Here is a 23,280-nt window from a genome sequence, read left to right as displayed (position 1 = left end):
AATATACATCCATGGCACTTCAGTGTAAAGTAGATGGTAAACACGTCTGAGTGAAGCCAAAACAGTGGGTCAGAAAGGACCTTGCAAGAAATTATGGTGGAGGACACTATAGATATTGAAATGTCCCGTGATAAAACCCTGATGCTGGCAGGTTACCTATCTCTGTTTACTATAGAGAGGCTATTTAAGACACAGTATATTCTAGTACAAGTTACTAGCTTATTTAAAGCAGCATCAAGAAATAGTTTAAGTTTCCTCTCACAAAAATATTGACCAAAGACCTTTAGAATTGGTTAGCATGTGCAAATCATTCATATTTCTAAGTAATCCTACTGATGTAATGATTTTAATTTTTGCATTGTAGCATTTTTATTCCTTTCATTATATTGAAAAATCTGCAATTTTGCAAATAAGCCCCCTGTAGTTGATAAGTCTGCTTGCTAAAAGAGAGTCCTGTGTAACACGAGTTAATAACACGCCAGTAACTTACACTGATTAATTCAACTTCACGTAAATCACACTAACAACTTTTTGCTGCAGCTCAAAGGTGATCAGGAAGATGCTACAGCTGAAAAATACTGCCTTTTAAGTTTTTGTTGAATAGGTTTTTGACTTTTTAGAATTCTGATAGTTGTTACATGCTTCTAGAAGAGCCTTGTGAAAACAGGATGTTCTTTTCATTCTCTGTCACTTTTGATATAAAACTTGGTGTGGTGTTAGTGCATGTGGATCCATATATGATAATATTAAAAATATTAATTAAACTGTGTGTCGTATTCTTGCAGCTCAGCCTTAGACTGAAACTTAATAACATGTATGATTTTATTTTCCCAGCTTATACAAATCTTTGTCTGAAGGAATGAGCATGAAGGATCAGCTTAACTGTACTTTCGGTACTTCTGAAGGTGGACAGCAAAGCAGGGAGGATGTTGTGACCCTTACCTATCGCCAGATTGAAGATCTGGCAGCTCAGCTGCAGCAAGCTCGGTCAGAGCAAAAGGAGACAGAGCTGAAGCTCCAGACAGCCCTGGAGGCTTCACGGGAGGCCAATGAAAAAGTTCACAAGTAAGTCGCTTGCCTTCTTTCAAGAAAAATTGGAGTTGAAAACAAAATAAAACATTGTTTCTTATGGTATTTTGTCTCTGACTGAAAGCGTGGTGGTACTCAGAAAAGGTCCTTTAACACGACTCCTTCTTTGTCAGCGGTTCATCTCGTTACCTACTCAGTGTGAAGCTGATCATTTTAACAGTTTTATAGTATTGCACAAGTCAGTGTGTCTGTTGTTACTGTTATGGAAACTGCCTGTAGAAGTACTTGTAGAAAAACTGCTTGTAGAACTGTTTGTAGGAAACTGCTTGTGCAATGCACAGAGTGTTTCATCTCCTATGAATGGTTTTCACTGTCTTTTTACCCCATGGCAATCCTGTGGCAACAGAATATTTGCCTTTATAATTGCATGGCAGATTATTAAGGTTCTCATTTTTGGTCTGTTACGCATCTGGCAGGTTTCATGCCATGGTTGTTTAGGGGTTGTTTAGGGGTGGCTTCAGAATCTCACTGAAACCAACAGGAAGTCTCTGAGTCAGTGGACAGGGATTGTATTCTCTTTCCTATCATAAGATTCCCTGTTAAAAGGTTACTGAACTCCAAAACCTGAAGTTCATCTCCACTGAAGTCCTTATTGTCATGTTTGTTATTACTAGCACATAAGCCTTTGAAAGTCTGATGGCTGGGACGTAGGCAAACGTGTAGGCAGAGCCTCTTCACAGTCTGGCACTTCTCATTTCTGCATTACATTCATCAGCTGCAAAATACCCCTCTCTCATACTTTCGAGGTGGTCAATGATGAACTGATGCAAATTTTCCTGTCTGTCCATATTTGTCTTCCACTTTAATGTCTGCAGCATATTTCCAACATAGCCAGAAATTGGCTTATAATACATTGCAAGGACCTAACAAGAGTTCTTCCTGTTTAAAAAAATAGATGCTGAGTTCTCCTATTAAAAAAATAAAGAAATTAATATTTTTATATTTTTAATTTATTTGTAACTGCATAAAATATAGTTAAGATAGATAGATGAAAATACATATTTTCAGTCATCACTTTAAAACCTCCAATGGTTGTTTGAGAATCATTCAAATCTTTATTCTGAACACTTAGATATATTTGAAACTTCAGCAGGTGCATGCTTGATGAAAATAAACCTACGAAAAATAATTACAGCATGTTAAAGAGAATATTGGCTAAACCTTTCTGTACATTGTTTGAAGTTATTTCATTTCATTTTATTTATAAAGATTTACCAACCATAGGTATTTAAGTGAAGGTTGTTTTTTGGTTTTGTTTTTTTGGGTGAAAGAGTCTTGTTTAATTCCGTGTAACCAGGGTGGCTAGAGTAGAAGTGCAGGCACAACCTCAATTAAAGGGGTGGTGATGCACTGCTATAGTGAAAAGAATTTACACAATTTAACATGCTCAACTACTTGGGAAAATTTTGGTCAGGTTAGTTTTCATTATTGCTAAGATCAGACCACTGAGCCTATAGCAAAATTAAACAATTGGGTGAAGTCTTTTGATGACAATAGCGTGCCCTTTTTACCAAGAAACTGTGGAAATGCTCTGTGCGTCTTCCCAGCACCCAGAGTCATCCACCCCCATCTTATAATTCAACCTGCAAACAGATTAAGCAGCTGAGTTTGTGGAAAGTGTGTTTACTTTGAGCTAAGAACCCTTGTGTGACACTATAGAGATTCCTCTGACACCTCTGGGAGAGCTACACAGACAGTTCGTACTCATCAGCAGGGAAACCGGGCTGAGAATTCCCAATTTCTTTGTAACCTCAACCGCTTCATACAAATCAGTGTTTGGCAATTAGGCAGGAACTCATTTGTTAGCTTAGCGTTTTATTTTGAAGATGTAGGATGTTCTACATTTCAAAAAGGAACTGACAATTTATAAACCTGTCAACGGAAAGGCTTCTTGGTATTAATTGCAGTAGTATTAATTATTGGCACTGTCTTAAGAGGATGCTTATTGTAATTTAAAATGTGACACTACAATTCATGGCCTAAAAAGGGTTCTAAAACATCTGTTTTCTTGACTTCTTTTAAATGCTCAAGTGAAATTGAATTCTGACATATGAGGGAACTATTTTTAGCAGCTATATAAAGTAGTTTCTCGGTATTATTCAGTAAAATATCTGAATAATATAGCAACAGTTAAAAATCAGAAAAGGAAAATAATTATGAGCTTCATTAAGAAAGAACATAATTAGAATAATTAAAATAACGTCGAAAAAGGATGTACTTTGTATCTTCGTACCGTGTAATTTACTGGTGTTCACTATGCCTTTGCTAATCTGTTCTCTGGCAACACTAAAGAATTTTTTAATATTCTTAAAAACTTCAGTGTTTGCATTCAGCATCATATGCAGAGCTTGAAATAGAGATGTAGTTTCTCCACAGCATTGCCATCGTGTCAGCCATTTGTGTACCCACCTGCAATTGTTGCTTTCTAAACGTGAGATCCAAGTCAGAATAGTGGTCCTGTGTGTTCTGTCAGGACACAAAGCAGCTAAAAAATTTCTGGATCCTATCCCACATGAAACAGCAGCTGTGAACCAGAAGGGGGATATATTGGAATCTGCTTATAGTGAACTTTGATATAGCAAAATTCTGTTTATGCTGAAGTAGGGTGAACATCTCACATCGGCTCACTGCAGCGTGAGATACAAATAGTGAATGTGTGCTCTTGCCTGTGAAGATGATTTGCCATCCTAGCAGGGGTGGTGGTGTGAAACAGAAAATGTTGATGCTCAGAGAGTGACCACACAGATTTAGCAGAATTTGTTTGAATCTATTTTGATTTTGAAACGTTAACAAGATACACATTAGACTTTTAAGAAAGCACTATTCTAGTTTTTTTGCTTTACTAGAATAGTAAAGCAAATACACATTTTAACTGTGTGGTGTATATAAATAAATACATGTATGCGCACACATAACAGTACATATTTATTCAAGAGGAAATTATGATGATCTGCGCAATACTTAATATTTGTAACCTATACTCTGTAGAATGGCTATGACTATAATTTTCTATATTTAATTAATGTTTCTAATTCATGGTTACAAACAAAGAATTAGGGCAGTGGCACAGAAGTCACCAGGAGTGTTGGCACAGCGCCACAGGCCCCCTGCAAGTTTGTCCTGCTGGAGAAGCCAGGAGCCAGCTGGTGCAGCCCCAGCAGGGAAATGGGCTGACCTGGAGAAGGTGGCTGGAAAAGCCTGTGAATTAATTAATGCCTCTGCCAGCAGAGGAAGCAAGACATTTTAAAACTGTCCGTCCTGCTGGAACCTCTGGGATTGAGGAGTGGCTACTGATGTCAGTGAGATCAGAGGAGGTTATAATGTAATACCAAATCAATATTAGCCAATTATCAGTAAAGGTTGAGGCCACTTTTGATGTGTTTTTTCCAGGAAATGTTCTATTTTTCTGCAACAGCTTTGCAGCTGGAGTGAATTTTAATGCTGTTTCTCTATTGAGGGCTTCTATTTTTTCTCACAATTTAATGATTGTAGCTCAGTAAAGCATAGCTCCGCGTGTGAGCACAGACACACTTGCACGCTCAGATAGCTGTTTAAGGTGGCAGCAGAGGGTGCGCGTGTAGAATTTCTATGTAATCCTCTAAAAGTAAACACAAATCCACAAAGTAATGGTGCAATGCTAAAATATACAGGTATGAAAATAAGCATAAATGGTGAGAAATATGCTGCTTTTGCACTTTGTCGAGGTAGTTCTTACTATGAACGAAGCAAATATATTAGTGCTGTAAAACAGAAATTCTTATGTTGTTCTTAACTGTTTATTAAAGACACCTTGTCTTTTGATTTTAGGATTTTTTTCTTTTATGGAGATTTGGATAAAATACTTCAGTGGATTGAATACAAAAGAAAACTAAGCAATCTTCTTAATAAGCAGATAGTTTTATCAAAGGAAATTGCTATCTCTCATAAAAGAAATACTACTCTTAATAACATTTGCTTTACCTCTTAAGGTGTGATTTTTTGGCCACCTGACTTTCATTGTTACTGGAACACACACTTTTCTTGAGTAGTCCTGGATTTCCCTCCAGCATTTCTGAACACGCTTTCTCTGCTTTCCTAGTTGCTCATTTAGTTTGTTCCTTAGCTGATGCTAGTAAATAAGTTGATCGATTGCACAACAAAAACAAACAGTTCTTAGCAGCATTCGTCACAGCTGAAAAGAATACAAAAATGGAAAGAACTAAGGAGCAAGCATTTATTAAGTGGCTAGAGCGCCCCTCTTCTGCAACTAAAACTGATCTGCCTTCCGAGTCCGGGAGCTGTGTGCGTTTCACATCAACGTCCAAGACGTTCTCCAGTGCTGGCTGGAGGGTCTAATCTTTCCCAGAATGATCTGAGCAGCGCAGTTCAAGAACAAGAATGAATATTTGAATAATCACACCACAATGTGAGGTGACCCTCCAACAGGGGACTGACCAGATACACATATGGATTTTGGGAAGACTCTCTGATGCTCTTTTTTAACACAGCTGTGAGAAGAATGTGGCTAAGACCCAGTAGTCTTTCTGGAGTATAGCTGGCAAAGGAAACCATGAGGAGAAGAGAATTTAACACATGGGTGTAAGAGAGTCCGCTTCATTGATGCGATCTGAGGGGAATGTCTAATGACTGGAAGAATCAAACTTGGCAATGAAAACACAAAGCTCTTTTCATCAATTCAAACGCAGTCTCTAAAGCTGCAGATGGTTACCTCCAGCCTTGCCTATTCAGTGCGGGGCTGTATAAAATGGCACTTTGGTGAATACTAATAGATCAAAACAAAGATTTAATAACATAAAGATGTGGTGTTCATTTTTAAATGAGGATACAGGTCAGTGTCTCGGAAAAGAGTGAAATAAGTATCTTTATGTATGGGTCTAAAGTCTCTGGAGATTTTTAACTGCAAACATGATATCTTTAGTGTGCGGATTGTATTCAGTACAGCACAGCTATGCAGGGAACAGGCTAAAAGCAAGATTTCTGAATTATTATACTAATTGAGCCTCCTTGCAACATGCAAATGTTGTTAACTAGTTATCTCCCTTTTAAAATCATACCTACGTATATTTAGTTGGAGTATACATTGTAGCTTGTATGCTTTCAGTCACTCCTTGTAGATAAGAATGGAGCTAGTTAATTAGAAATTGCAGGCAGAAGCACTGCACAAAAGAAACAAGTTTTGCATTCACTGGGACTTAAAGCTGTTTGTTTTGGAGGAACCACCAAATGTCAGATAACTGGACTGGCTTTCTTTAAAATTTTAGAGATACATTTCTTTAATTTTCATATTTCAAAACAGTAAATACAATTTAATGTCTTACTTTATTAAGATGTTACATTTAGATGTTCAGACTTTCCTATTAAAACTAGACTGCGCTTTTTTTTTTTACTTACAAAACTGTATTCTGGTGAATGTCAGCTCAACGCATTAACTACTAGAGGCTAGGAATACAGCTTCATAGTTATTAATAGTTTCACTGATTTGTGTTAGTAAATAATTTAGCAGATGTCAAAAGTGATTTTGCTTTTAATGAAAACCACTGTGCTGCCTGCTGCTGTGAAGTTCTGCTGGGACTGAATAGTTGGTAATCTTTTAATATCATATAGGGAATAATTTAATCGGTGCTGGCATTTTGAAATGTAAAGTAAGTTCTGATGACTTGTTGAAGAAGGTGGATGTAGAGCTAGTTTCTTAGTTACAGCAAATTGGCTTAGCTCTGTCGCACTGAGTTGCATTCATTTGTCCCAGTTAAGGATATGACCTGTAGTTTACTGAGAAACAGATGCTGGTGGGTACATTCAAAAGACGAGCAAGTGAGGGCAAAGTGCTAAGAATCTTTTACTTGCTATAGCAAGCCATGGAAGTCAATGGTTATGAGAGTTTGTACGGAAGGAAATGGGGAGCCGAGAAAAACAACTCTTGTAGGAGTCTAAGATACCAATGAAAATTAGCACTAGTTCTGGACTTTCAGAACTGGATCAAAAGTTTTTAAAGGAGATTCAACATGGAAAAAACTGCTTGGTGAGGACTGATGTGTTGGCTGCCTCATGCAATGATTAAAAGCAGATTATAAGCTCCATGGGGCCCATAAGAGATACACAATCTCCGCAGGCAGGGTTTTATGGTGTTTAGGAAACCCACACTAGCCAGATGGAAGATTCCCAGACACGCAAAACTACCACATATCCCGAAGAATTCTGCAGAGTGCAGCAGAGCTGATGCAAAGTTTCTTTGGCATGCAAGACATGAAAAGGAACATGAGAAAGTCTAAAACACAAAATCTAGTAACAATCACATCATATCATATATGAAAATATTACCATTACCTAGGGTAGCAATAACAGGCAGTGTGAATTTATTGGATTTAGGGGCGATAGGCTTGGAAGTAGCCTGCTTTAGGAATTTAGTGAGGAATTAAGACTAATTGAAATGTGTGAAGAAAGTCATGTGTGATCTAACTCAAAGCAGTACATAGTAGGGTCAGAATTTATTTAAATACTTGGAATTCTGTGCTAACGCCAGTGACTCCTCTCAGAAAAATTCCCCTCAGACTGCACTAATATGCATGGTGAAATGATGAATTAGAAAGTTGTGTAGAGATACCTGTTTGTTATAATAAAATAATTGAATAAGCCAGTGAGGTTATGTGCGGCCTCAGAGAAATTCAACATGTAGAGTGGAATCAGTTTTCTGGGTCTGGAGGAAATAAAAGATTGAATTAGTATTCAAATCTAAGGTGAGCTGAACAAATTCAGTTACTGGTGGCATAGTCTGTGGACTTTTTGCACGTATACCGCGTTTCTGTATCACTAGGCAGATCTTGTTTCCCTTGGTAAGGCTAACTTATTATTCATGCTGTACAAAAGGAAATATACCACTTTTGCAAAGCTGTAATGAAATGTATTTTCCACATCGGATGATATTATCTTTATTGGATGACACTTCACTCACCAATTTTTGAATTGCCTACTCCATGTTACAGTCGAAGTAAAATTTGCAGGCTGTGATGGAGGGAGTGCCTGATAACTTAGTACCACTAACACTGATAACTTTCCGGCTCAAAGAAGAGGGGACTTGGGTTAGCATAAGCAGAAAACTTCTGACTGAAAAAATGCAATCGACTTTTTGTCTTTTCTGCCTGGATTCCTTGGAGACCCAAATGGAGAAGCACGTGCTGAACCAGAGTGATGCATACTGGTTGCACTGAGATCTGCGCAGAGCAGCGTGACCTCAGAGGTTTTCTTTCAAAAGCTTCCTTCGCATCTGTGCCCTCCCACCCCAGATTTCTAAGTGGTTGTTTGGGAGCAGGGATACTCCTCCGGGGTGTCACAGCATGGAGCTGAGTTTCCTCCTCCATCTGAGGAGATCCTGATTCAAATCTCCTATATCTCAGGGGGATGTTTTAGCCACTCAGGTTTGGTCTGGATGCTCTCTGTTCCTTGCCTTAAAGTAGTACCACATAGCAGAAAATAATGCAGGCTTCTCGGATCAGAGAGCAGTGAGTAGGCTACTCACCTCTGAGAAGCGAAACCTGGTTCTGACACTTTGCTTTAGGGCTTTTTCTCAGTTTTATCCAATGCCTGTTGAACATAAATACAGAGCCAGTATCAGAACACCCATCTCCCATTTTCCAGGTGAGCGCCCTCAATCACCACCCACAGAATCACACCTTCAGGTCTAATAATATTTGAGATGTTTCTTCTGTAGAAATTCATAGCTTCAGAAAGAGAAGTAGAGAAGACTCTTCAGCCCTGGAGTGTACAGCTCTCCTAAGAAGTGGCAGATGTGAGTTAAAACCAAGTTTTCCTTAGCTTGGCTGAGTGCTCTAGGTGATAGTCAGTATAATTTTTTATACTTGTTTTAAAAAGGAGGGGTGTTAGCACTGTTGGTATCTTTGTCACCTTAAAAGAAACAAGTGGCCTCAGGTTAGTTTTAGAGAAGGGCAGCTTGAGGACCTCTGGACAGCTTGGAGCAAGACACTTAAACTGAGGGCCTGAGATTTAAAAAAGAACAAAAAAAACCCCTATTTGGCTAGTTCAGGAGCACCCTTCTCCTGAAACTAGTTGTTGCAAATCCCATCCCAAGGTGCTGCCATGCTCTCTGTGCAGTCTGGAGGAGGAATGCACCAGTGTAGAGCACACATGGGGCTGCAGATCCCGTTCTCAATACCAAAGTCCTGAAAGACAGGTTTGGTGATGTTCAGAATTACTGCAGCTGAGACCCTTTGTAGTACTAATGATTCATAATATCTTTTGACGTCTTGTTTTCATTTGAAGATGGTCCTTAAAAGAGCAGTTTGTGGTATCAGTAGGAAAAGTTTCATACAGTTATAATGTGTGATATTGCCAGAGCAGATTATGGGATATCATTCTCATGGATGTTTTGGGTGCCGTGAATTATAGTGAGGCCTTTTGCATCTGACGGTTTATGATCAATGCCAGGATTATGTTCAGCGGTGAACTTAACAGAAGGAAGACGAAAAATCCCAACCAAAGGGAATGACAGATAAGCCTTTCCTGCATTCTCTGCACACCCGAGGTATCCATTGACTGCAGGGAGTTTCACATGGATGAAGAATGCAAAACTGAGCATACAGTTTAAGTCAAGTATTTATTTTCTTTGTGTAGCTATGGTTTACATTTACTTAACCTCTGTAAATTGTGGATTGCAGTGCAGATATTGTTTTCTTAAAGTATGGGTAGTTACAATATAAACACAAATATTTATCATCATTTGAATATTTATCATCTCAGCCTTTCACGAAAATATAAGCAGTGCTGAAACTTCGTTCTCTCAAACACTAAAATGTATTCTATGAAAGTCAAATGTTTTCAGAGTCAACATAATCATGGCATCCCAGTTTTTGACCTGTGTGTTCATTTACAGTTTGCTTATAGCTGCTTGACAGAGATGGAAGTTTGTAGATTACAACATGGTTTTATTGATTTATCAGTAGCAAAATACACTAAGTATACTCAGTAAACTGGATCGGCTAGCTCTTGGGCTTGTATTGTATAATATCAGCTTGTTGTGGAATACTTCAGAACAAAATCAGAATGTTGGCATAGTTAACATCAATGGTGTAAACCAGACTTGCAAAGACTAATATTTAGTAAGACCAATAACACAAACAAATTAGATTTTGAAGTTGTTTGCCCAATAGCAAGAAGCATGCTGACACAGTATTTGTAAGCTTATAGTTAACGATTCTATGACAAATTATTAAATAACTTTGAAAAGCAGATTGAGTGCTCCTTGAAGAACAGTAAGAAAACTTTTTCTGACTTGCTTTTTTTTTTCCAAGACGATAAAATGAGTGTCACAGCAAATAATCATTTACTTTAATATTTTATATCCAAATAAAATAAGTCCACGGCATTTACATTGCCGTTACTAAATAGTATTTGGTTTGTTTGCAAGAGTCATTTATTTGTGGCTTGGCTGAAGGAATAAAAATAAATTTGCGGTTCTTTCTGTTAATACTCATACTGTTTCTTAACATATGCAAAAGATTGAATACTGTAAATGTATGTGCAGAAGCTCAACAAGAAACCCCAGACTTTCTGAAGCTTCTGAATTACGTATCTTTTAGAGAATTGCTGGAACAGTTCTTTACAGCAACAAATAGAAATAACTGACTAGGCCAGCAAGGTATTTAATTTTAAGCAAACTTGAAATAATTTAAATTTTTCCACTGCTTAAAATTAAGTGTACCTTTACTGAAGCCGGGGCTAGTTCTCCAAGGAAAAAATTACAGTTCACATTTCTAATTTAATACTGAGTCATTAATTGATAGCCAGATTTTTCTGTAAGGCTTTTAATTTTTTTAACAATGTTTTGTAGAAGGGCAGCATCAGTTATGTTTATAGGTATGAGAGCTAACAACAGCTTTAACCCATCATTGCCACTATTTTATTGGCAAGTTGCTCAGCTTTCCTGTTGTACATATTTCTGCTGTATGTGACATGGGTATAAGGATATAGATCTAAACACTGAGTTGTTGGAAGGCATAAATCTTTAGGACCAAATTTTATAATTTCAGCTTCAGATTATGGAATTTTTTCCCATAGAAAGTAGCAGAATTCAACCTTTGAGTGGAAGACATTGCAGGTATTGGAGAGGTGTATAAGATGATTACTATATTTAGCACTATATTTATTCTGTGCCTCTATAATATATCCATCTCTATCACCTCAATCTTTTGTTTGATAAGATAATCATAAAAATTATTTGAAGGATGTAACAGATGAACATCTACATCTGATAAAAGGTAATCCTAAGTGGTGAACTCAACACAAAAGGCATTTCACAGATCTCCAATTTTAAACAGAGAAAATATTTTACTCTATGCTTTTGAAGAATTCCGTGAATCTTGATGTAAAGTCGAATTTTTATGCTTTCATCAGCAGAGATTAAATGTTCTTTCTCCTACGATCAGTCCCATTCATGTCAATCAGGCAGAATTGCCACCAAGGCCTGAGTCTGCAAGCTCGCTAGTTCAGCTGTCCTCAAAATGCGCTGAAGATCCACTGCTGCTTTTGTGTGTCAGCCTTGCTCGGGAATTCGCTCACCTCCCAGGAGCAGGAGGAGAAGCTCATTCCCAGTTGGATTGCAGGAACATGGAGCAAAATAGGCCCAGAAGGCCAGTGAAAAAAAAAAATCTCATGTCAATTGTCTTGCTAGAATGGTGCAGAAGACAGTTGGAGACAGTCTGTCTGTCAGCTACTGGGGAAAGGTTACTGAAGCTTAGAAGTGGGAAGGCTTGTTTTTACCTTAATGGCCTTAAATGGCTGATAACTTAGTAAAAAGCCTATGAAGCATTTTAAGGAGCACTACACATGTGTAGAAGACTCTTTGGTCTGTGATGCTAAGTCTCAACTGGTGTTTTAAAAGCCCATTTTTTGGGTGTAAATGAGCAGTTAGGCATCGTTTCTGGGTTTATCCCTGCATAGGGCACCCCGTGGCAACATCACCATAATAGACAAGCTTCATGCTGATAACATCTATCTATAATATATTGCAAACATTAAGAGGAGGAAAGGATGTTTCACCCATGGATTTTTTGTTAGTCCACTACTGAGGGAAGACTGCACTTATTTTTTCTAGAAATACTTCTCAGAAGCATGACTAAGTGTGAGTCTCCCTGAAACCAGGAGAAGTCTGTGGGCACCACCGGATCACACCGGAAGGGTGGGGAGTTCACCTACCAGTCTGAGCCCGTTACAAAGGACTTTTCGCAAGTGGGAGCTTAATTAAATGCTCTCCTCTTACATCCAACCCGTTTCCATTGTTACTTGATCTCTCAGTGATATCATAGAAGCCATTCCAGCTTGGGTGATATCCCATCAGTTATGCCAGGAAGGCAAATCTATTGAAATACATCAAACCTATGTAAAAACAATTATTTTTAATGTAAAGTGGAGGGATTTGATGATGGTTTATAGGAAGGAATTTTCTCTCCAGAAGCTCCAGATTACTCTTGGTCACGCGGGTGGGAGCTGTCTAGAGCCAGCAAGTCTGCACTGGGTTTTGTAAAATACTTGTGGAATCAAGAAAAAAGCTCGTGTTGTCTTTATTGTTTATGATATCAAGAGGAGTCTGCCAAAGTTGTGCCTTGATGGGATGTACTTGGGAAACAGCCTGAGTAGTACCTCAGTATTTGCGATTTTACAAACTCGTTGTAAACAAGACTTGACTAGAACATGCCCAAAAGGGGTGTAACTGGCGTGCAATAGGCAGCTGAGAGGTTCAGACCTGGCCTTACAAGGAAGGCTTGTTTGAAACATGCAGAAAGGTGTAATGTGGGGGTTTCAGACTGATACTTTTAGAGTCTTTTAGTAACCGCATTCTCTACAGATCCTTAAGTGTATATCAGTCTGCTGGTCCAGCATTTCATGAGGAATCCTGTCTAACTGTTTGTTTTGGGCAGATTTGAAATAATATTTGCTTTAGATAATCAATTTTTGACATTGCTTTTAAATATTCCTGAAGAGGGATTTAGAACGAAACAAAATCCTCTAAAAAGTAGGTCCTTTTTCCATCTCCTGAAATACATCTCAACTGAGTATAGAATAAGAGAACTGGCTACTTGTTACCAGTTGACGTGGTCTAGAGCATGGATTGAGAAGCTGAGAGAGGTGGGCTCTGTATCCAACAATTTTAGGCTCTAATTCTGCAGGTATTTATGCCTATACTTTTTTTTGTGCACATGAGGAGCCCAGTTCAGCTCAAGAATACTTATACATAAAATTAAACACGACGAAAAGTTTGTGGGTCTTTTCAGTTTTCTTGATTGGTTGAGCTTCAGCAACTCATTTCACTTCTCTGCACGCTGTTTTGCCACATGCAAAATACACATGATGCAAAATAGACCTGCTGTCTGCCTTTTGAACACTTTACATAAAAGTTCTGACCATCCTTCCATGTTCTGAGCATTCAAAGCAAAGAATATTTGCTTTTCTGAGGTAGTATTGCTCTCAAGAAGAAAGTGGGAAACAGTTCAGAGACAGAATAAGCTTGCCTGTGATTCATGGCACTCTAATGATACCAAACATCATTACCAATGGGCAGGACTAGTGTTCCTCAGGAGTTGATAGGAAGTAATATTTTTCCCTCTTCAGATGAATAAATACTGTGACAGAATACTTTCTATAAGGAAGATATACTAGCATAAGGTAAAACTGCCAGCTTTTCCTAAGCAGATGACAGAGACTTCCAGGAAATATTTGGCAAGAAAATCCAGGAGACCTTTGCCTATTTGTATCAGCACAAAGTTTGTGGAAATGCTGTCACTGTGAGGAGTAGGCTTCAATGTCAAGGTTTCTCCTAAAAAAAGAAGAGATCAGCTGTGACCCCAAATGAATGGAAAGAGTAACTGTCAGTGCTAAAAGTAATTCAAGCTTATGGAAGGAGGTATAGAAAAGGTTTTTGCACAAATAGAAGTAGTAAACTGCATAAAATTTGCATATAAACTGTTAGACTCAAGCTGGAGTAATTAGGTGAAATTCTGTGAACTGATCAGTATCATTTGGCCATCATATGCCAGTATATCCTCTATTTCAATTATTGTTAATTTTTTAACTCTTTAGTATCAGTCACATGCTCAGATATGAATGGTCCATCCAATAGTAAGAGTCTCTGCCTGCTTTAAATGATAAGCGTGTTGTAGATCTCAATTTACTGGAACACAGATGAGGTTGTAGCATAGAGGTTTCAGGGTTTATTTTTCATTCTCATAAGCTCATTTATTTTAGGTAATCAGTATATGCTGCCCTGAGCAAGCATTTGCAAGCAAAGGAGCAATACCTTTCACAAGGTGGCATTAAATCCAGCATAGATGCAAAGTCCCAATTCTGTATTATCCTATACTGTGTAGCAATCTACATCAATGCAAAGTAGGGTGAAATGCTGTCAAAATAGCCCAACTGTGTTTATCACTCACTTTTCCTGCTGTTAGTGATGGCACAAGGTGAATAGTAATGGTGAGCTCATAAACTTCCAAACAGAAGGTAGAGAGCAAACAATTTGACAAGATTACTTATTGTGGACCACAGATAAAGGCTTAATATTTTAGCCAAGGCCTGTGTAAGCCAGGTTTATTTTGAAATATGTCTGCTGTCAGGAGCCCAACTGGCTGTATTTACTTCTAAGTTTAATCATATACAGAATTACTCTTTTGGGTTGAGAAGACGCTGAAAGGGATTTAATAGGAATGCTTGTTTTGTGACAGTGCTTTTCAGAGGCAGAATGGTTTGCCCTGCCAAACTGAAGGCCTGTAAGTTTAATGGAACGTACTTTTTGGAGTGACATTACAAACAGTGTTGGGCAGGCAGGAATTGGCGGCGGTGCCTGGAGTGATTAGATCCAACACTGTGGTCTACCACAGTTTAGAGTTCACTGATGTTGCTAAATCAGTCTCTAAGACTTGTGTTTTAAGACCAGAAAGGACCATTAATACCAGTCAGTCCAGCCACCTGTCTAACACAGGGCAGCGAATTTTACTTGGTAATTCCTCCATCAGGTTCAAAACCACTGCTGAACTCCAGCGTGTCGTTTAGAAAGACACCCAGTCTCTGATCCAAAAGATGCAGAGGGAGCTTTGTTAAGCAGAGAGAGGCAGCCTGGTGCATCTGAACCACATGCAGTCTTTACCACTATGATGAAGGAATTGTTACAGACTGGTGTATGACCGTTAAATGCAACCGGCAATGTTTTTTAGTGAGTTGATCAAAAATTGTTATTGTTCAAAAGGTAGGCTTTTGAGGAGGCAAAAATAATACCTGAAATGAAGAATAAGAATAATTAAGATTCACTGAACCACCCAGAGGTAAGAGGGCCATGCCTCTGTAGCGTGGAAGATAGGCCACTCACTGCGAGGTCATACCCTTACATTCCAGGCTTTGATCCAGTGAATATTTAAGCATTTTATTCAATCAGAGCAGCCTCAACATCTGAAACTGAGAACAAGCCACCCCAGCACCCGGTGTTAGCGCAGTGCTGCTCCCTTGAGAGGGAAGCAGCTGGAGTCCAGCTCCCCCGTACAGATAATAGAGCTGAACCAGTTTCCTGCAGCCTCTTGAGTAAATGATCCTATCCAAGTGACTGGTTTCTGAGTGAGGCTGGTATCACAGCAGCCTCTCTTCTCTATGTCATTTGTTTCCTTGACTTTTACAGAAAACACCTGAAAACGAGTAGTCCGTTTAGGATTCAATGAAATATATCCAAGAGGAAGACCGAAGGAAAGGAAAGGAAAAGGAAAGGAAAGGAATTTTTTTATTCTGAGATGAAATTAAGTGAATTTATTTGTATGACCACTCACCAAACAGTCAGATATTCACTGAGCTCTACTGCTAAACTGCTTGTAATGCTTTTGTCCAGTGCATTTTATTTACCTAATATATTTTCAAATGCTTAGTTTCTAAAGGGAATTAGTGTTAGCAAAACACATTCCACAAGAAGCCAGAAATCATGCAAGTAAGGCCATCTTCATAGCCTGAACCTAATCTTATCTACTGGAAAGATAACCAAGGGTTATAGTTTAGGTTTATAAGCCTTTATATAGCATTTCAAAATCCAGGAGGGTTTTGTTTTTATCGCTTAACTCCTCCATCTGCAGGTAGAAGCTATTGTTTTCGGCTAGTCTATATATTGCTTTGCAGATTACGACATAGGCTACTTGAAGGATGCCCTTTTCTTTCAGTTGGGTATCCATTTTGGCTATTTCTGGGGCATGATGACTTGGAAGACCATTCTGTGACTATAACTGTCATATTCGGAACTTGTGGATAAAGTCCATGGCTCTCCTTTGGGGTGAGATCCTTTGGCCAGAGATGCAGCAGTGTAGGAAGATGTACTGATCTATGTGGATTTACACAGTTGCAGAGTTTTTACTGATCCCAAGCTACAGTTTAGAGCTAGACTTCTTCAGCAGAATACATGAAAGAAGAGAGTAAGCCAAAAATGTGCAGAAGAGTCAGCACTAGAGACCAGTCCGTAACATTTTTGCAATTATGCATCCAGCTTCTGGGTTCCTGGAACAAAATTCTCTGTCACTAAGAATTTTAAGTCTGCTTTATGGAGACTGATTCTAAAACTAAAATGATTTATACTCAAGGGAGTAAAGCTCTGTAAGGCTTTGCTAAAAATCAAAGCAGATTGTCAGACAGTTCAGGAGCTATGTCAGATCACTCCATATAACAACATACACCCCATACAGGCATTTTGTCAGATGTATGCGTAGGCGATAAGAGAACACAATTTGAAATAACTGGAAGAGGAGTTGAGAATGGTTGAGAATTTGTCTTGGGGAAGACACACCTAGCAATGTTCTTGTTTAGGTAGCATTCCTGTGAAGATGAGGACCTTCTTAAAGCTTAGCAACAGTTTTAAAAGTACTTATTCGCACTGGTAATATCATAGCAGCAAGCCCCTCAAGGAAGTTTTTTATTTCTGTGTTAAAACACAGATTCACCTGATTTATTAACTCCAAATTTGTATTGAGGAAGAATTAAGCCACTGCAGTTCAAGAGTCTTCACAATGGCGGGTCTTTTTCTAACTTAAAAATAATGACAGGCTGGATGTTTCTTTCCTAATTTGTGGGGGTTTTTTATTTTTCCGTTTCATGGAAGCACTAAGATGAGCATTAAAGAAGTAGATCGTGTAGATAAAGAATATTTCTAGCTCTCATCTTTGTGCTTTTCATGGATGCAAATTCTATCTATCCCAAAAAACACAGGACTTTTTGACTTTGGGTATGTGCAAGCCAGTATAAATAAAACCAAAGTTGTAGCTATCCATCTGAATACATAGTTTGTTCCTGTATTTTATATGCCATTTTGTACTCATTTTGCATGCACACATGCAGTAATTGCATAGAGAATGCTGAAGTGATATTTGCTAAGAGAATTTATTTGTTAAGGGACAGATTTTCTAGAATTATTTAAGTACCAAGAAATAGTGAAGGCCACCTACTGGGATCTTCCAGAATCTCTAAGCAAGAAATTGAAATCTTTGAGAATGAGGAGTGAGACCTTAAGAGGCTTTGTTGAACATTCCTAAACATGTCTGTCTGTCCTTGCACATTTGGACCTTCAGCGCTGCAGCTGAGTTGCCCACCATATTGTTCTTCTGTCTGACCTAAAACACCAACTGAAATACTTTCTTCTTGAATGACATGTTTGATTGCTTCATGAAATGCAAAGTCAGTGAGTGTCTTTCTTACATCTCAGGAGAAGGTAGTGTCATATTTTGCGTTTAATTTATACTATGAGGACTGTTTCCTTCACAAGCAAAAAGACAAATGTCATTTGTTAAATCTGTGTCTTAGTATATGGTCAAACATAGTCAGTATTGCTTTCAGTTAAGTAAAATATGGTGAGATTATACTGGCAGATACGTCACGATTGCACAAAGTAATAAAAGTTGCTTTCTTCAGGTCAGTGTCTTCCATATTTTGAATAAAACTCTGCAAACACTGAGAATTTTAGGGTAGTTCCTAGCACCTCCCATTCATCTATTTAGATATTTAAATTACCTTTGGTCTTGGGGTATAAGACTATTCCTTCAGTTTACTGCAGATTAAAATGCTCAACCTCCAAAAGGAGCTGCCTGCAGCGTCCCAAGAGCCTTATTGACAAGGGGCAATTCTGCCACCCTCACCCCTTGCAGGTAGTACCTCATTGGCACAAACAAACAGCCTCGTTAGCTGCCTTTTATTACTCACAAAGAAAAATGTTGCTTAGTGTGAGTCAGGATGGCAGAGTTGGGCCCTTGGTGAACAAAGAGTCCAGGATTATCGTTCCGAAAAGCCCCCGAGGCCTATATCAAGAGTTATTAACCACTGATTCAGCCCATAGCATTATTTTGTAGGCTTAAGAGGGATTTCAGTGGTATATTGGGTCTTGTGTCTGTGTAGGGGTGAATTTTGCCCTCTGTGATTTTATCTTATAAATAGCTGTTACAGTTTCTCTTTTACATTATTGTTTAAATCTCTTTCAAAGGTATGGTTTCTTAATCCCCTGCTGCTTTTTTTTTCTTTCTTCTAATAAAGAATAAATAAATTTGCAAATCCACACATGACTGAAACAAAAGGCAAATAAGCCCTGCACGGTTTGTGTTTGGTGCGGGATACCTCATTTTGATGATTTCAGTCATCATTCATTTGAAAAGCAGAAGCTATGATTGTTAAGCCTCATTATTTTCAATGAAGCCTGACAGTTTCAAGGTTAAACAGAAGACAGCTACTTTCATCCCAGTGGTATTTCTCTTCAAACATGGGCAGCTCTTCGCTAACTTGTGTGCTCTGGTGTGCAGTGCCATTGCTTGGTCACAGAGTGGTGCACATCTAAGCCCAATTGCAGGGCAGTGTGTAAGCGGTGACCTCCAGCCTACGTCTCCCCAGGTGAAACCTCAGTTACTGAAGTCATTTCTCCCCCACTTGCATAAGCCACACAGTATTTCTTCTTAACTGAACAGTGATTTAAATAAGCCATGATCTAAGATTTTACTATTTTCTGCTGTCTCCCAGAAAACAATTTGCAGCCCAAACCGTATTTGTCCAGACAGTTTGAAATGTTTCTCCTCTGCTTTATGGCTCTGAAGCGAATTAGAGAGGGTGCTAGTGTGAGAGGGAAAGAGAGGTCCAGTGATAGTTAAAGTGGCTGAGAAAGCTGCAATGCTTCTGAACATACGTGCTGTTAAAAGTGAGGACTGACCTGCCATTGCTTTCTGAAATTGCACATGGACTAACAACTGATTTAACAGGGAAAATTCTCAGTAAGAGAGGCTGAGGAAACTATGACCTATCAGTAACTGAGTTAAAACCCTTAGAACCCAGAAAACATTGATTTATCCACTGTTAGAAAACTTTCAAGAGCAAATAGCTTGTGAAAGCCCTGACTTTCTACTTGCATGGACTGACTGCACTGAGTTATGACTGTCGGGGTGCTGCCTCCATAAAGACAAAGAAGTGCAGTAGATGTATGTTACAAAACCAGGAAAAACGCACTAGTTAGTTTGTTAAAAAGCAAAAGTGGTACATAGAAGACTGAAGGGGGAGGAGTAGTAGCTAAGCAGTAGTTTTTCACCTATGCTTTCACTCCTTTAGAGTCCCTGTGGAACAGCTAGAACCAGCTGAATTTTCGACGTACATTTCCTGGTGTCTGATAATTACATTAGGGTGGTGAATTCTTAATCTCATTTCAGGAATTAAGTCACCTGGTGAGTACAATGAAAGGTGTAGCTTCATGGTGCTTGGTGGTTCCTGGAAAACAAGAGTGTTTCAATACGTACCATGTGCGTTAGTCATGACTTGTGGCAATAAATCCAAGACGTGTTAACTAGTTTTCCTACACTAAAGTTACTAATGCATCCATGAGATAAAATGAGTTTTGCAGTTTTGATAAAGCTGTGTTATTTTTATTTCCTATCTGCATTCCTCATGTTGTATAATACATTAAAAACCTGTCTTTTCAGATAAGAAAAAATGGTCAACTTTGCAACAGTGAATAGAGCTATTTGAACCTGCAACTCTTTTTATCTGTTATGGAGGTCGTGTATATAATATGCTGGATGTGGCTCTATAAGTGTTCTACTATACACAGTGTCTGCTTTTATATAGTTAGTTTATTTGTGGGAGAGCTTTCATTGAAGGATTCCATAAAATACAGATAAATTGAAGAAATAGCTTGAATGCATGATTACTGGAGTGCTGAAGATAAATGTGTGCAAATGGAAAATGCTGAACAAATTTAGTATGTAGGCATTTGCCTACATACTGTAACAAAAGGAAAGAACAAATTAAGCCAGTGAAATGCTGGACATGCTTACAGCCTGTGCCTTAAAACTAAGAGAGGAGTAGGCTCTGTCCTACTTACTTAGACTGTTAATTTTTCTGTAGTTGTGTTGACATAGTAATAATATGGGCCACCTTCAAAATATCATCGTCCACATCCTCAGAAACTTGGCTTGTTGAGTATTTTGAAAAAGTTTTTGACATAAAATGCACAGGGTTTTAGACATAAATTTCTAAACTGGGCAATAAAAGTATCTGTTGGATAACAGGTAGGGTATTTTTTAAGGGGAAACAACAGCTAAATGTTACATTTAACAAGACCCATGGACCACTCATATTTTAAAAAGGACAAGAATTGAATGTCCTGCTTACGCTGAAGTGTGTATGTGCCACAGGATTGCTGCGCAGGGTTTTGTGTTAACACCTTACGGGAACCTCAGATACTACATATACTACAAAAGATCAGTGAGTTGATATATATCACTGACTGCAAATGGGTTAGGTTGTAGGTTAAAAAGTTTTCCGTAAGTTGTCTGCATTTTCCCTTAATGTCTGTCTTTTACAGTAGTGCTTTGTTTCTGAGCATGACCACCACCAGGACAGCTTGGTTCAGTGCAAACACTGTCTCTTTCAGCCAGAACATTCCTAACGTTTGCTTCCTTTTTTTTCCTCTCCTCTCCCTCTCCCCTGCCCCCCTCTCAGGTTGGAAAGGCTGGTGGACGTCCTGAGGAAGAAGGTTGGAGCAGGGACCATTAGGACCGTGATCTGATTGAAAGCTCTAGTCTAAGGAAGCATTCACATCTGGTGACCAGGCTGCTTCATTCAGCACTGTGTAAACACTAAAGCCTTAACTTAGCAAACAGTTGTTAGAAGTGGGACACTCCAGCGACATTCCAAGCTGAGATAAAATCAAATCATAAATGTTTAACTACTTTGCTGCTGAGTTCTGTGATTTGTTGAAATGTTTCACTGCAAACATATATTTGTTTTTAAGCAGATGCATTGTGGCACTGTGTACTGTGAAAAATGATGTAGATGCTTATTTTAACAGTCTGTCCTCTCGGTGTTACTAGGCTATAGTCTGCTGCAAGGCACAGCTTGATCGTGTTTTCAAATACTGCAGGCTTCAGGTGCAAAATCCTGCAACGCAGTTTCAAAATTTAAATCTCTTACGTTATTTGTGAGACTGCAAACAGTCCAGTATTTGTATGTTAAATATATTAATTGATAAAGTAGGTTCACATTCAAGAAATATCTCTGGCTAGTATATTGAAGATTTTTTCCTCCTTACTCATAGCCCATTGAATTGCAGCTAGTGACTGTGGCTACATCTAAGGGAAGGATACGTGTATAGCTTTATACAGTGGTTCAATAGCTACTGCCAGTACATGGCATTTTCAGCGTACACTAAAAAGAAATGTACAGTTAGGTTTCACTGGAGATACAGCTTCATAAATTGCAACATGAAAGCCTTGTGACATTGTACAGTATCTCAGACAGTGGGGAAGGTTTCCCGTATTGGGTTTAGTCACTCCTCTGTCCTTTCCTATGAGGGAAAATCTCTCAAATATTCAGAAACCACCTTATAGAGTAAAAATTTGCCTTCTCACTGTAAGGTGGGTCACTCACCCCTTTCCTACAGGATTTTTTACCCGCTTCTTCTAGACTTCTCATTGCTCTGCAGTGCAGGATTACCATCCAGGTTGAGTCTGAGGCCAGACTGCCAGCCCTCTGCTTTGTGTACTCCTGAAGTGCCCTGGGACTGAACCCAAAGGCTGAAGGATAGACTCCTTCAGGGAGGGGAGAAATCAAGGGGTGAGGAGGAAAATTTGGGGTACTCAGACGTTACAGACCTTACAGATACAGGAGAGTGGGACCTAGACTTATATTTATGACCCAAACATCTCCCTGTATTTGGTATGTCTTTGCCACATGACCAAAGGTGAGCAGAAAGGTCAGGTCAGTGCTTGTGTAAACCTGCTCAAGAAGGCAGCTGTAATCTCTAAGCAGCCCAAATTCAGTAATGAATCTCAGGAGCACGGTGGGCTTTAAGCTGCTCCCAGGACCAGCCAGCTCAGGCGGGGTGGATGTAGCTCCTAAGGCTTCTACTTGCCTACTGTGCTTTGTGTTTAATGTTGTTAGGCTGTCTTGCCTCCTAATGTTTGCTTGTACAGATGTCATGATAGGGCAGTCTAGCTGAAGAAAATGAAATTTTAATTTTGGATAGGGGGAGACATTTCAATGCTTGTTTTTACTTTCAAGCACTTCCATGTTAAACCTTCATCATCTGCAGACCTAAGCTCCTCCTAGTTTCAGTCGACCAAACCTAACCCCTTGCAGGGAGATGAGTAGCATTCCTCCAAGCTAAATTTACCCAAGTCACTTCTAGAAACTTCTGAAGTGCTCCTTTTTGACCTTTGGTCAATCCTAAGATAGCCAGTGAGTCTGGAGTCTCTCCCCCCCCACTTATTCAGTGGGAAGAAAGTTTAATGCTTCCAGACCAGAGGACTGTCCCCCCCCAGCTCCCAGCCCCTTCACCATCTCCCGTGTGCTGCTGTCCAGCGCTTGCGTGACTCAACTGCTCTTTTTCCTACTGTCCCCATTGAGCTTTAGTGCACTAAGTGAGAGACAAGATCTCCTGAGCAGTCAGTGCTGTTGAACCATTTCTGCTCTAAGGAAGTGGTGAGGAAGGAATAAAGATAAAAATGTAAGGACTACCATACTGTGCTAGATCAGAAGTCCAACTAGCCCAAAGACTGCCTTTGGCAAGAACCAGTAGAAGATGTCTGGGAAAAGGTATAAAGTCAGGCCAGCACTAGTGATCTTCCTCCCAAATGGTCTCCCAGCAATTTATTACTTAGGGGGTTTCTGAGCCAGAGGTGGTGTCTTTGTATTTAGCAG

At 39.1% G+C, this 23,280-nt stretch overlaps 1 protein-coding gene across 1 annotated transcript in view; it reads left to right on the top strand.

Annotated features, from left to right (window-relative positions):
* MIPOL1 (mirror-image polydactyly 1) overlaps positions 1–21,164 on the top strand; it is a 195,020-nt gene extending 173,856 nt beyond the window's left edge. Inside the window, exons 16-17 of the mRNA XM_082318279.1 lie at positions 835–1,065; positions 21,082–21,164. Of these exons, the coding sequence (XP_082174405.1) occupies positions 835–1,065; positions 21,082–21,148 (298 nt within the window). The 3' untranslated portion in view covers positions 21,149–21,164. The remainder of the gene's footprint in view (positions 1–834; positions 1,066–21,081) is intronic.
* Positions 21,165–23,280: the final 2,116 nt, after the last annotated feature.

The sequence above is a fragment of the Platalea leucorodia genome (genome assembly GCF_965183815.1).
Source record: "Platalea leucorodia genome assembly, chromosome: 7".
NCBI lineage: Eukaryota > Metazoa > Chordata > Aves > Pelecaniformes > Threskiornithidae > Platalea > Platalea leucorodia.
This window is presented reverse-complemented; position numbering and strand designations above follow the sequence as displayed.